This window comes from Vitis vinifera, chromosome 4, assembly GCF_030704535.1.
Source record: "Vitis vinifera cultivar Pinot Noir 40024 chromosome 4, ASM3070453v1".
NCBI classification, from domain to species: domain Eukaryota; kingdom Viridiplantae; phylum Streptophyta; class Magnoliopsida; order Vitales; family Vitaceae; genus Vitis; species Vitis vinifera.
The window spans coordinates 23,917,320-23,932,677 of NC_081808.1; the positions used below are offsets into that span (position 1 = coordinate 23,917,320).

Consider the following 15,358-nt stretch of genomic DNA (forward strand, 5'->3'; position numbering starts at 1 on the left):
ATCATGGTAACTATTCGAGAATACTTGTTACCACCTTCCTTCATTAATAATAGTGCATAAGGAATATAGGACCACCTCAAGAACTAACCCCATAGGTCAAAGTCACTAATGTTCATAGCACTAGTTCAATGTTCTGCCTAGGTTAAGAGCTTATGCATCATCATGGCTTGATGAAATTATAACTAGCTAATAAACAATGTCATGATTTACCATAGGTCTTGTCCAATGTGTAACCATACACACTAGTACACTTACCATGAAAAAACTATCTTGATAACCAAGACAAGTCATCCTTCTAAATAGGAGGTGGTATACTACAACTTTAATTATATGGATTATATACATTTATGAACCAACAACGAACTACTCATCAACTTGAAAGAAGTCCATGACTTAAATCTTCTGTGTGATTTCTAATGCACCCAAGTTGTATACAATGCAAGTGATGTTGACTTGAATACTCAAAACAACTATAATGCATTAATAGGATAATAAAGTGAAACAAAAACCACAATATAAATATTAATGAAATCATATATTGTTACATCATGTCATGTTTTTAAGAGCTCTATCCTAATAATCTATCACTAACCCTCAAAGCATGTTAGGTATACATCTTCTGCATATGTTATCCCTATAATCTTCAAAGACTTTCCTCGACAAAGTCTTAGTGAAGGGATCTATCAAGTTCTCTTGCTTAAGGTATCTTCTTCACAACAACATCGTCTCTCTATACTATCTCACAATTAAGGTGGTACTTCATTTCTATGTGTTTACCATTATGATAGTTCCTTAGTTCTTTAGATTGTGTCAACACCTCACTATTATCACAAAATAGGGTCATAGGTGATACAACCCTATTGATGTCAAATTCAATGAAGAAGAAGCATTAGATTGGAGTGTTCAAAAAGACATCTATGATAATCCTCCCGTCTACAATAAAGAATAATAGAAACAAGAGAAAGCTTATAAGAGATTGTTACTCTACCTTCATTACCATCTTCATCAACTCATGAATTTCAACATCTTTATTGGAAATCTCAAGAGAAGAAATATCATATTTAGGAGTCTACAAGATATTTATGAGGTAACTAAAAATCAAAGTGATCTAACCCTCTTTTGTCTTTTTATAAATTGTGAATTAGTAAGTTTTGAAGAAACAATTCAAGACAAAAGATGAAAAAAAATACTACCGGTGAGAAAATAAAAGCAATAAGTATGAGAATTGAAATCTCTTCTAAAAAGGAAAGATAATTAGAGTAAGATAGGTATATAAGACAAAGAAGAGTGCTAAAGGAGAACTAGAAAGGTACAAAACAAGATTAATAGTTAAGGGTTACAAGTAACAAGAAGATATCAACTATGTAAACAAAAAATGATTGATTGCATTGTCATAAAATCAAAATCTAGATTTCCATGATTGAAGCTTTATTTTGATACAAGACATCATTTTATTACATAGTGCATTATGAAAAAGATCAAATTATAGATATTTTTACAAAGCCTTAAAGATTTTAGAATGTTAAGGACATACTTGGAACTACAAATCAAGTTTAAGAGGGTAGGTTGGAAAGTTAAACTTGATTATTGGAAGTTTCTAAGAATTTGAATGTGATTTAGTTTCTAAAGCTATATTTGGACGAAAAGTAGAAAGAAAAAACTAATGGAAAATAAAGATTAGTTTTAAATCCAATAAATTAAAGTGAAATGAGTTTTTTCAAACTCATTTCACCTTTTTCTCAATCATATAAAGATTAAATAATTTATAAATGCATAAATTTAGAAGGTTTATATATTTTGTTATTAAGGGTTTCTATATATATTTTATTATTAAGAGTTTTTATTTTGTTAAGTATGAGAGATTATGTAATATTTGAATTAGGAGAATGGTTAAAACCAATATATTTTTAATTCTTCTCACTTATTTATCTTCCTTCATGTAATTATTTGCATTTCTATTTCAACCCTGTTAAATCCAACATTTAAGATCAGAAAGACATAAAACAATGGTAAAGCAGATGTAAGAAGGTGGAAATAAAAATGAAAATACAAATTTTAAAAATTTAGACAGAAACAATAGTAAGGCTCTATGCTACCTTGCCACAAACCATATATCCAGTGAAAACAGTAAGAAAGTTCAATTGGCTAAATGACGAGATCAGCTTTTAAGTCGTCGTTGATTTTGAGAGTCAACTGTGTGGCTTTATTAGTTTTGTTCTGAACTTTATTGAGACTCTGATACATTTGTCTCCTCTCATGGCTTCTGTATGGTTTGTGTTCTTTCTGCCATTACTTTGTGTAGGAGTTAGAGCTCAACCAGAGAAGGCCAAGTTAATAAGCTTGAATTCTTCACTTTCCCCTAAATATGGCTCCCCTATGGGATGGGCTTCACCATCCGGCCTTTTTGCATTTGGTTTCTATCCACAAGGCAGTGGGTTTTCAGTGGGAATATGGCTGGTCGGTACAGACGAAAACACAGTTGTTTGGACTGCTAATCGAGATGATCCACCTGCCTCTGCAAACGCTAAGCTATACTTCACAGAAGATGGAAAGCTTCTCCTACAGACCGAGGAAGGTAGTGAAATATCCATTACTGATGGGTCAGGTCCTGCAGTCGCTGCTTCTATGCTTGATTCTGGTAGTTTTGTGCTCTACGACCAGAATTTGAGTGTCATCTGGAACAGCTTCAGTTACCCGACTGACACCTTATTAGGAGGTCAGAACTTGGACTCTAACAAGAAAATGGTTTCCAGTGAATCGAGATCCAACCACTCGAGTGGGTGGTTTTTCCTCGCTATGCAGGGAGATGGAAACCTTGTTTCGTACCCAGTAAATAGTTCAGGGGAAAGCGATGACTCCTACTGGAGCTCTGGGACTAGTTCTGCAAGTAGGCTGAATTTTTATTCAACTCAGCTGAGTCTCAACACTGAAGGCGCTCTATACTTGAGCAGTGGGATGTCATCATTGATCATACAAACTTTCAGGAACAGCTCCAATCCCAGCAAGAACAAGACCACCATATACCGTGCAACATTTGATCCTGATGGGATTTTTAGGTTATACTCGCATCGTTTTGAGAACAATGGTAGCTCCAATGAGTCCATTGTGTGGTCAAGTTTGAGTGATCAATGTGATGTCAAAGGTTTCTGCGGCTTCAACAGTTATTGCTCAAACCCTGGTGCTAAAGCTGAATGCCATTGTTTACCAGGTTTTGCTTTCAACAACCCTAGTGAGAAGATCCGAGGCTGCTCTAGGATCTTCAATGGTGATGATTGCAGCAAAATGAACAATCAATTGATATCATACAACATTACTACTTTAGAAAATACAGGGTGGGGAGACTATCCTTATTACAAGAAATCAATGAAGATGGAAGAATGCAGCAAGTTTTGCCTGGATGATTGCAACTGCGGGGCAGCACTGTATCGGAATGGAAGTTGCTATAAATATAAGCTTCCGGTCAGATATGGTAGGATAAATCGGAACGAGACTGCTACAGCCTTGTTGAAGGGACATTTGCAGAGGGTCAAGTCTGCATACCGTCCCCCACCTGCTCCAATGAATACAGAAGTGAAGATTGATGGCAAGAAAACTCTCATTTTAGTTCTTTCTTTAAGTTTGGGTTCCATTGCATTCTTGTGTTTGGTCATTGCAATCTCCAGTTTCTGGGTATATAGACATCAAGTTTGGAGCTACAGACAACTGTCGGAAGAAGTAAATTTGGGTTCAACGGAAGAGTTTACTCTGCAATCTTTTTCTTATGATGAGCTTGAGAAGGCAACGGATGGCTTCCGGGAAGAGTTGGGGAGGGGCTGTTATGGAGCTGTTTACAAAGGGACAATAGAAAGGGATAACAAAGTTGTGGCTGTAAAAAGACTAGAGAAAGTTGTGGAACAAGGAGAGAAGGAGTTCCAAGCTGAAATGACTGCGATTGGGCAAACTCATCACAGGAATTTAGTCCGTCTGCTTGGTTTTTGCATTGAGGGCTCAAAGAAGCTTCTTGTTTATGAGTTCATGAGAAATGGCTCACTTGCAGATCTTCTCTTCAATGCTGAGAAGCGCTCCATTTGGAAAGTAAGAGTGAGAATTGCACTAGAGTTAGCCCGAGGGATACTCTATCTGCACGAGGAGTGCGAGTCCCAAATCGTCCACTGTGACATAAAGCCTCAAAACATACTCATGGATGATGCCTGGACTGCTAAGATATCCGATTTTGGATTTTCAAAGCTGCTAATGCCAAATCAAGAAGGCATTGTTACTGGGATCAGAGGGACAGCAGGGTACTCTGCACCCGAATGGCACAAAAATACCCTAATATCAGTGAAGGCTGACATTTACAGTTTTGGGGTTGTGCTTTTGGAGATTGTCTGTTGCAGGAGAAGTATAGAGGTTAAAGTTTCAACTGCAGATGAGATCATTCTTTCTAGTTGGGTGTATGGTTGTCTTGTGGCCAGAGAGTTGGATAAGCTTGTTGGAGATGAACAAGTAGAATTTAAGTCGCTAGAAAGAATGGTGAAGGTGGGCTTGTGGTGTGTTCAAGATGACCCGGCTTTGCGTCCTTCCATGAAGAATGTGATATTGATGTTAGAAGGGACTGTGGATATACCATTCCCTCCATCTCCAACTCCTCTGTAATTTCTTAATAATAGTCTTTTCTCTCTGTATTGCTATGCTTAAGACTTCTGTTTTCTTGGTGCCTTACCTCCAAGTACTATAGAAGCCTGTTTCTTGTGTTTCATTTTGCTTCTGATGAAAAATCTGGAAAGTGTTTCAATTATGAATCAACCATAGAAAAGTCCATGCTGAAATGGTCCTCATGGAGAAATTTCTGCATATTTTCCTTCCACCTTTTTGCTTTTTCTAAAGTCGATCCAGGTCAATGATGAAATTTCTGCACTAGTCAATTCATGATTTTAGAGCAGTCTCTTTCATGTCCCATTGGAGAGCCAATGAAAGTCTAGGACGCGCTTTGGAAATCAAATCAAATCTACATTATTAACAAGTCTTGAAGTTCCGATTATCTCCTTCCACCCTTATCTAATAGTTGAAAGAAAGCATCACTGACATAGTTCTAAAATGTCTTTACTTCCCATGGCTTCTGTATCTGTGGTTTACTTCATCCTTCTGGTATTCTCTGCTGCTGAAGGGGCTCAACCAAAGCCGTCCAACCAGATCAGTCTGGGCTCTTCACTTTCCCCAGAATCTGAACCCACTTCATGGCCCTCCCGTTCGGGTCAATTTGCCTTTGGGTTTTACCAGCAAGGTCTCAATTTTGCTGTGGGGATCTGGCTGGTAGGCAATCCCAACAACACTGTTGTCTGGACAGCAAATCGAGATGATCCACCGGTCAACTCCAATGCAACTCTGGATTTAACCAAGGATGGTAAACTTCTTCTGAGAACTGATCAAGGGGAAGAGAAGCTCATTGCTAATGCAACCACCGCTGCAGCCTTTGCTTCCATGTTGGATTCGGGCAATTTTGTGCTCTATAACGAGGACTCTGATCCCATTTGGGAGAGTTTTAGCTTCCCAACTGATACAATATTAGGAGGCCAGAGTTTACGCACGGGGGGTGAATTAGTTTCTAGTTTATCAGAATCCGATCATTCAAGTGGACGGTTTGACCTTAACATGCAGCTTGATGGGAACCTTGTTCTGTACCCTGCAGACACTGCTCACACTCCAGGAGATGCTTACTGGAGCACTGGAACTTTCACCAGTGGCAGCCACCTGTATCTCAATGATAGCAGAGGCGACCTACTTCTCCGGAGGAATGATGATCTTGGTTCATTGACAAGTGTGTTGACTTCCTCATCCTCAATCAATAAAGATGCCAACAAAGTTATCTATCGGGCTACACTTGATGTTGACGGTGTTTTTCGACTCTATTCTCATGCCAACTACAACAATAGTGAACCCAAAATAACGATGGAGGAGTCCGTACTTAACAGTGCATGTGATGTGAAAAGTTTTTGTGGTTTCAACAGCTTTTGCACATTTGCTGACGATAAACCCTACTGTGATTGTCTTCCTGGTTCTGATTTCATTGATCCTAATCGAAGATCTCTTGGCTGTGGGAGAAACTTCTCTGAAGAAGGGTGTAGAGATGGGGAAGAAAAAGCGCCTTTTTATGGCATCAAGACAATGGAGAATTTGAATTGGGGAGACCATGCCTATTTTGATGCACCAATGTCAAAAGATGACTGCAGCAACTCTTGTTTGGAAGACTGTGATTGTGGGGCTGCCCTATATCTTAATGGGCTTTGCAAGAAACAAAATTTTCCCTTGAGATATGTTGTAAGAGATCGAAAAGTGTCTTCCACGGCTTTCCTGAAGGTGGGCATGAGAAGTATTGAGACAAAGAACGGGACCTTTCCTAGCCCAAAAAAGCCACCAGTTATAGTGACAAGCAAGAAAGCAGTAGTGCTAATTATTGTTTTAAGCTTGAGTTTCGTTACATGTTCATTTGTTGCTCTTTCATTCTCTGGCTTTTTCATTTTCAAGTACCGGGTTCTTAGGTACAGAAGGCTGTTGGAGACGGGAAATTTGGGCCCAGCCAAGGAGCTCACCTTGCAATTGTTTTCATACAAAGAGCTCATAAGAGCAACCAGTGGGTTCAAAGAAGAGTTGGGTAAGGGCTCTTTCGGAGCAGTCTATAAAGGGTTTTTGTACAAAAGTAAAAAACTAGTTGCAGTAAAGAGACTAGAGAAGATAGTAGAAGAAGGTGAAAGGGAGTTTCAGGCAGAGATGCGAGCAATTGGGAGAACTCACCACAGGAACTTGGTTCGGTTGATGGGGTACTGTGCTGAAAACTCTAGGAGGCTTCTGGTCTATGAATATATGAGTAATGGCTCCCTTGCAAATCTCCTTTTCAATGCGGGAACCCGCCCTCACTGGAATGAAAGAGTTAGAATTGCATTGGATGTGGCAAGAGGTATCCTCTATTTACATGAAGAATGTGAAACCCCTATCATTCATTGTGATATAAAGCCTCAAAATATTCTGATGGATGAATTTTTGAATGCCAAAATCTCTGATTTTGGATTAGCCAAGTTGTTGATGCCTGATCAAACAAGGACTTTCACTGGGGTCAGAGGGACAAGAGGATACTTGGCACCAGAATGGCAGAGGAACACTCCAATATCTGTAAAAGCTGACATCTACAGCTATGGGATAGTGCTGTTAGAAATTGTATGTTGCAGAAAGAACATGGAAGTTCAGGTGAAAAATCCAGAAGAGATTATTCTGTCCAATTGGGTCTATCAGTGCATGGTTTCCAGAGAGTTGGATAAGCTTGTGGCTGATGAAGTAGCAGACAAAAAAACCTTGGAAAGAATGGTTAAGGTGGGATTGTGGTGCATTCAAGATGAACCTGCTCTTCGTCCTTCCATGAAGAGTGTAGTGCTGATCTTAGAAGGAATAACTGATATAGTCGTCCCTCCATGTCCAACTACTACCACCATGTAGATGAGGCAGGTTCAATTGCCTTAATGTTTTTGAATTTTTCATCTTCCAATGCATAAGCTAGCATATGTGGTAAGCCTTTTCTGAGTGAAATATATGGTAACTCTTGGAAGCAATAGATGCCCACTTCCTAGGTGGAAGCAGCTGTATTAAGTTGATGTGTTTAATTCTATCTATTACCAGTGGAACACTTTGTACTTGTAATTCATAGAATCTCATTTCCACTCTCCTTCTCATTAAAATTTTTGTCATTAATTAGAACAACTTCTGTATTTTAGCTGGTTGAGAAAGGCTTTCATTCTGTGCACAAGAAGGAATGACAGCTGCAGTCTAACGCATGCCCACCAACACTCAGTTTTGTTCTAGTTGACTATGGCAGAACGATATGGGCTAGCAACCAGTCATCTATATATGTGGCCATGTGAATTTAGATTGGTTTGGTTCTAATTGCAAAGCTGAACATGAAACATTTGTGTGCTGGCTGAGACCAACCCGTTTAATTACCAACCAACCCAAACTACTGTTTTTTGGGCGTAAAATCTGGTATCTGTAATACAAAGAATGAAATATTAATGTGAACCCTCCCTCTGAAGACAGACAGGACAGCCATATAAATCATTGGTAGTTTTCTTGATAGCTATAATCTAACATACAAAAATGATTTGCAGTTGGATCTACAAGTGCTTTATTTCAATATATACATAGGCAAGTGATGAAGGAGTAATGAGTCCCTGACCCAGCTCACAATTGGGTACGTACTAGCGCTAAATTACTCTTTTAAGTTCAGGTGAGCAATACACTCCAGACTTCCAAGTTATTTCATACATTAGTCTTATCTTTGCATCGTGTATCACCATCTCCAAACATTTCATAAAAGAAGTATCGCAATAAGAAAAAGAGGAAGAGAAGAACAGCTAGCAGAGAATTATGGTATGGTGGAACTTTTGAGACTCGTTGCTTTTAGAATTTTCCCGCTTCATCATTGACTAATTCAAAATTTCCATAGGATTATTTAATCACTGAGGGTTGGGTGTGATTTTGACTGAACTACTGTTAACTCGTGGCACTTTGTAAAAGAGATGTTTTAAAAAAATCATCCACTAAAAAAAAAAAAATTTGATAAATCAAAATATTGATTTAATAACTTAATTTAAGTTATTAGATAAATTAAGTATATTTGATAAAATAATTTAATATCATAATTTAAAATTGAAATAATTTTAAATATTCAGTCAAAATAATTAACTTATTATAATTCATAAACTTTTTTATTCTATCTTCCCACATCAAACAAGAGCCTTTTTTATATCCATAACTCCATATTTATGATTTATTTTTTGAAATAAATATTTTTGTAGTTATTTTTTATATCTATGATGCCTTTAATATAGATGCTTAACAAACAAATTTATTATTTAAAATTAGTAAAAAATAAGCATAAGTTAAAGTTAAAGAGAATATATGTTAGTTAAAATTAATAAAGATAAATATGTCAATTTGATGATTTAGAAAAAGTTTTAAAGTTGCCTTTATTAAACAACCTTGATATTTAAAGTAAAAAATTAAATAATAAGTTTTAAATCAATATATTAAAAAAATTAATTTAAAGTTAATTTAAATTATTAAGTATTAAATTTTATCAAGCACCCTCTTAATATTACAACATGCAGTTAAAAATGACTTTGATAAATAATATAATAACCTAATATGATTTAGGAACTTAAACATAAACTAATTTTAAGTCATTAAACATTAAGCATTAAGTTTTACTAAACGCTCTTCAAGTGATTTTTCATAAATATCTTCAAGTAATTCTTTAGGTTTTAAAAGTGATTCAAAAGATTGTCAAACATATAATCCTAACAAGGAAGTGATTCCAAGCATCAGGAAACACTTCTAACTCTCAAAATTACTATAAAATTGGCTCGAAATCTTACCTCCTAAAGTAATCTATAGGATTTTGATGTTGCAATTGCATCAGGATTTCAATTCAAAGGCTAGAAAATCTTTGAAGGCCTTATGGGAAATCAATCCAAAATGTGAATTCTTGAGCATATCTATGAACATTTTTCTAGTTCTCTATGTTTTATTGTCATTAATGAATTTCAACATGAAAGATATAAGGGTGATTTATATTTAAAGAGTAAAATTTGAAGTAATGGGGAGATCCATATTGGAACATATTGAAATAAGTCTGTGCTTATTGTTTATTTAAGTTTTGCCTTTTATATATTGCATTAGCAATTCCATGTATGAGTTTAGCTTTCCTAATATTGAGCCAAAAGATCAATGTTACTTAATCTATATTTGGTTCCTAGAAAGTATTAGAGAAAGAAAAAATATTTTAGGAAAATAATTTACTCATCATGTTTGGTTTTACTATAGAAAATATGAAAGAAAAGTAAATACAATTAAAATTAATTAGATACTCATGAATTTTTAATTTATTTTTATTATTTATATAGAAGAATTAAGATAAGTTAAATGAGTTTGAAATAATATATAAAAATAATTTACTAACTTTAAATCTATTTTTCAATTTTTATTATACTTTTCCTCTCTATTTCCTTACCTTATAAATTTTTTTCAAATTTTTTTGAGAACCAAACATAGCCTTAATAATTCAAGGATTCATTAATTGCCTAAGGAATCAATTGATCACTCAAAAAATTGAAAGCTACCATCAATAACAAGATTAATCGATCAATTGCTTGTTGTGCTAGCGGAATGATCACCCTTTCGATTATCATCTAGACCTATGTTGTGTCTTAAATCAATAGATCAATTTAGTTGATCTATCAAAGTATTCACAATTCCTTCACATCAAAATGAATTCAAATAGTAGTTACATTAGAAATTATAAATCCTTAATTAGGGATTTCACAAATTAGTCATATCATATAATGTTGAGGTAAGAAATACTGAAAATATACTTAATCCAAATATGACATGTTTAATAATCATGTAAGAATGACTTGATATAAAATAACTTATTGTATGGATAACATGTACCCATATAACTAACTTAATAAGTGAGATTGGATTGTATAAGAATTTATACAAATAACAAATTAACATGAACCTAACCCATCAAACTTGTTAACACAACTCATTTATCCCTTTTAAGATTTTTGAATTTATAAAATATTATTTTAAAAATATATTCGGGTTGTTTTTAAGTTGTAATTTTTTATTTTTTATAAATCTTAATTAATTTAATGATTTAAGTTTTAATAATGATGTGATATATAGTATAACATGTGAAAGTACATTTTTTATTCATGAAGTGAATAGGTAGTTCAAGCTTTATGTATCATAATTTAAAATTTTATTCAAATATTCTTAAATATTAATTAATTCAATTCGAAATACCGGATAGACTAATTAGCAAAAAGTGAACATTGAATACATGTAGAAAAATTACCTACAAAATCTTTTAGAAACTCTATAAATAACCACAAGTGAAATGGACATAGAATAAATCCAGTACTAAGCATGAAAAGGCGATATGCGATTTTACTTGATTCCAACACACTTACTCCCAAGGGTATTATACTGGTTAACACCAATATCTTTATTTGCATGCGAGATATTGAATATTATGCTCCTTAATAGATCATCTTAACTCCATGTTGATGTATATGAATTGATACGCCACCTTGCCTTTCCAACATAAGGCTTTCAAGATAGGTTCTTGATTGGCTTAGAGCTTTTTAAGATCAAGGCATAATGACAATATATTTCCATGAAGTGTATATGTCCACTTATAACAAAAGACTTAGCCTTAGATATTTATAGCAAATCCTAAGTGTTCAAGTTAGATACTAATAAGAAAGTGATAAATAATTAAGAGTAGAAATTTTAGAATTTAAAAATATGTTTTTTTTTCCAAAAAATTAAAAATAGCATTTTCTTTAATTGAAATTTTTTTTAATAAAATGTTAATGTTTAACATTTGAACATTCATTGGTCATGGTTCAAATGTTGAGCTATTCTTCATTCAAATATTGCATTAGTCACATTCAGACATCCTATTATTCACTTTTGGCTTTTTGTATTTTTTTTTTTTTTTTTTTTTTTTGCAACTTGGATTTGATATGTATATTTTCATTACTACCCAAATTTTAAATGCATACTTACTTTGCCAAATCTTTGATGCTCGATAAACTTGGACTCGATCATGGACATTAAGATCCAAGGAAGTAAGTTGTATCAAATTAGTATTGCATCACTAGAACAAAATTGTCAACCTCTTATAAAGCACCAAAAATCCTCCCTTTGGAAATTTTGTGATAAAACATTTATTACAATGACCCCTTGCAAATTCTCAAATTAAGGTTCATTAATCTTACTTATCCAATCTTAACTAATGTGTGCTCTCTCACAAAAATCTATAGCCTTACGTCATGACCAAGTGATTAGCATTCAAAATTGGTGTTTTTCTATATACAAAAATAAGTTTTTCAATAACTTGTGACAAATCATTATCTTTTAACTTAAATATGTTAAGTCCCAAATTGAGGACTAAAGTTTACATCTAGTAAAGAATATAACAAAAAAAAAGGATAATATATGCATAAATGCAAGTACACGACAACCCAAAGATTCAAATATACTAGAAACAAAATGGAAAAGCTTGAACGCATAGGAAATGATGAAAAAAAATGCAAAAAAAGGAATTTTGACACAAGCTGGGGAATGTCGATATAGAAATCTAATGCTAGGAGCTCATTTCAATACACTTTGATACCACTTTGATAAAATGGAGCAAATCAATCATAATACAATAAGTTTAGGGTGTTATCGAAATATATTTCGACAATAAGTGATACTTTATTTTGATATCAAAAGCTAATTTTGATACCATAGTGGAGGTATTGCAATCATCAACTTCACCATTCCAAAGATCTAATGGGTTTGGGAGTTTATCAAAGTGGATTTCAATGCCCATTTTGATATAGTGGAGTTATTTAATTTTCCTCCAAAAGCATTCCAAAGATATAGAAAGTTTGAGGGTTTATCAAAATGAATTTCAATGCATTGAGATACAATTTCGATATAAAGTGCAGCATTTCAAGACATCAAGATACATTGAGATACAATTTCAATATAAGGTGCAAAATTTTGATACATTAAGATATATAAAGATACATTGTGATACAAGTAGAAATCAATTTGATACCACATTAGAAGCATGCCAGAGGTATAGAAGGTTTAGATATTTTTCAAAATTCATTTCGACACCAGTATGAAGGTATCAAAATTTCATATACAAATGAGATTTTCATAATTTCACTCTAAGACTTTCCCTATTTGACTTTTACAACACAACAATGAAAACCAAGTTCTTAAATTATCTAAATAAAACATTAAATCTACATTTGAGTTTGAATTGGAGTTTTGATTCAATTGAAGATAGGCCTATGTATTTTTGGTTTTAAGACTAGCAATTCTAGTATTTGACTTGATTCATTCAAATTGTTTCTTATTATTAAGAAAAGGAAACAAAAAAAATATAATAGGATGTTGTACAGAAGGCGTAATGATCTAAGCACTGTCTTGAAAAAAGATTCAATATAATAGACGTGTGTGAAGATGCAAGATGATGACTACCTCCATCGGGGCAAACGAGTCACTATTCCCTAAGATTGGTTTTGAGTTTTTCCTACAAAGGGCAAAAAACCATTTGTGAGATACCACACTAGGAGGACAATGAAATTTTCACATTGACCACAAATCATTATTTGGGAATACCAAATTCTTTTTGTGTCCCAAAAATGGATTTTGGTTAGAATTAGAGCCCGTTTGGTACTAATTATAGGAAACACTTTTAATATTTTTAATACTTGAAAATTTTCATCATTCAAGTATTAGAAATGATAGAAACGCTTTCTAGAATCATTGTTGTTAGCCCAAGGGTTCTCCTAACCAGGTTTTGATGATAACAAATCATGATTAAGTGACTAATTGATTTAATGATTAAGAATCTCAGTCATAAACTCGAAAATTCATCAAAGGGCCAAATGGATACAAGATCGAGATGCTTGGAAGACTTGTGATCATAAGAAACTAATGTAATATGAATGCATGAGTGCACTTAGGATTTTCATACGTTTCATGCAACTTAGAAAACTCGGTTTATTCTTTAAAACTTCGATTTCATTAAAACCCGAGTTTTTAACTAATGTACTTTAGGCAAAATATTTTATAATTGGCTTAATAATTCACCTAAAGACCTTGCCTAAGTGTTAGAAAAGAAATGAATTAAAAAAATAGGTTTTCGGGGCCAAAAAGGCTCAACCGGTCGAGGCTATGGCCAATCGGCTCAACCGATTGAGAAACCAGTCGACCGATTAACCTCATCCAATCGAGGACCGGTTGAAGGATGCCAAAAACTTTCTCTTTCTCCCAATGGCCTTCTCTTCCCGGTCAAGGTGATTCTCTTCTCGGTCGAGGTCCGATCGAGGCAACGATAACTTGTCAAGCATTAAATGCTTCAACGGCTAGTGAACCGGTCGACCCCTAGCTCGACCGGACGAGGTTACCTTTTGCTGTTTTTGACTCCCGAGTTTAGAAACCTATAAATTGAGAGCTCCACTTCATTTATTGATAAGAGAACACTTGCATTCAATAGTCTACCTACCTGTTCTTGGTCAAAAAACTCTCATTTCTTTCATAGTGCATTAAATCATCACTTGCATATCCTTTAGTGCACTCTTGTGTGTCATCCTAACTTTGTCTTGTATTTGAGCTATCCTTAAGCTAGATTGGGGGATTCTTTTTTGTAAAAATCTGAGTGTTAAAGCCTTCAAGAGGTTCGAATTTTGAAGAGATTGTGTAAAAACCCATTGGAGTTGGAATCCAAATGTAAGAAGATTGGAAGCTTGGTTGAAGTTTCAAGTTAGTGGAACCCTTACTCAGTTAGGAGATAGAGGAGAGTGGACGTAGGCAAGGAAGTGTCAAACCACTATAAAACCCGAGTTTGAATTCTCTAACTCTATTTCTTTATTTTGCTTATATTGTGTTTGAATTTGTTGTGATTGAAAATATTTTAAAAACCCAATTCACCCCTCCCCCCTTTTGGGTGTTTTTCTTATTTAAGCATAACCTTTGTTTTCTCAATTGTCAAATGAGCTCTTAGAAGAACATAAAATCAATGAATTCTAACTATGAGAAATCAATTTATTTAAAAGAAAATTAATTATTTATTTATCCTATTTTTCAAAATCTAGAACAAATTAAATGAGATTAAGGGTTATATTTTGAGCATAAAAATCTATATCTAATTTATATGGAATTTTTTCTTTATCTCAAAAATATTGTGCACAAAAAGTTATCTCAATTAAATGTGTAATTTCTTTTTAAAAAAATATTACAACTTTACTCATAAGAGCATTTATATTTCAAATTTAAGTGCTACAAGGCCTTATTTTTCTTCAATGAAGTCAAAATTATTCTCCTTTAAATATCATTATTACAATTATAATTGTGTGTCTTATATTATAAAAGTTATAGTAAATTTTTTAGCATATTTAAATTTCTATTAAATAGACTTAGTAAATTTTTTACCATATTTAATTTTCAATTAATTATATAACTAAACTTGAGTTATATTATATAAAAACGGTTTAATATTTCTCATGTAAGTACAAAGTTTAGTGATGGTTTAAAAAATTCTTTAATATTTGATATATAAACTTAGATTTAATATGCAAACAAAAGTCGATAATATTAATCTTAAAAATTAGAGTCTTATTATAATATTAAAATATGTTTTTAAATTTTATAGTTTTGTACCCAAATTTCATTTATTGGTTTTCTTATATCTTGTTTTTGTTTATTTATATCTTTTTTCAATGACTTAGAATTTATTACACATATTCAATTATGGAGA

At 33.6% G+C, this 15,358-nt stretch overlaps 2 protein-coding genes across 2 annotated transcripts; both read left to right on the forward strand.

Annotated features, from left to right (window-relative positions):
* Nucleotides 1-2,189: 2,189 nt before the first annotated feature.
* LOC100257411 (G-type lectin S-receptor-like serine/threonine-protein kinase LECRK1) lies at nt 2,190-4,774 on the forward strand. Its single transcript, XM_002275775.5, has one exon. It carries the CDS (start codon nt 2,257-2,259, stop codon nt 4,633-4,635), a length of 2,379 nt encoding a protein of 792 aa, XP_002275811.2. The 5' UTR covers nt 2,190-2,256; the 3' UTR covers nt 4,636-4,774.
* Nucleotides 4,775-4,886: 112 nt separating this feature from the next.
* LOC100262539 (G-type lectin S-receptor-like serine/threonine-protein kinase LECRK1) lies at nt 4,887-7,706 on the forward strand. The gene has a single exon (XM_010651112.3). It carries the CDS (start codon nt 5,077-5,079, stop codon nt 7,465-7,467), a length of 2,391 nt encoding a protein of 796 aa, XP_010649414.1. The 5' UTR covers nt 4,887-5,076; the 3' UTR covers nt 7,468-7,706.
* The last annotated feature ends 7,652 nt before the right edge of the window (nt 7,707-15,358 follow it).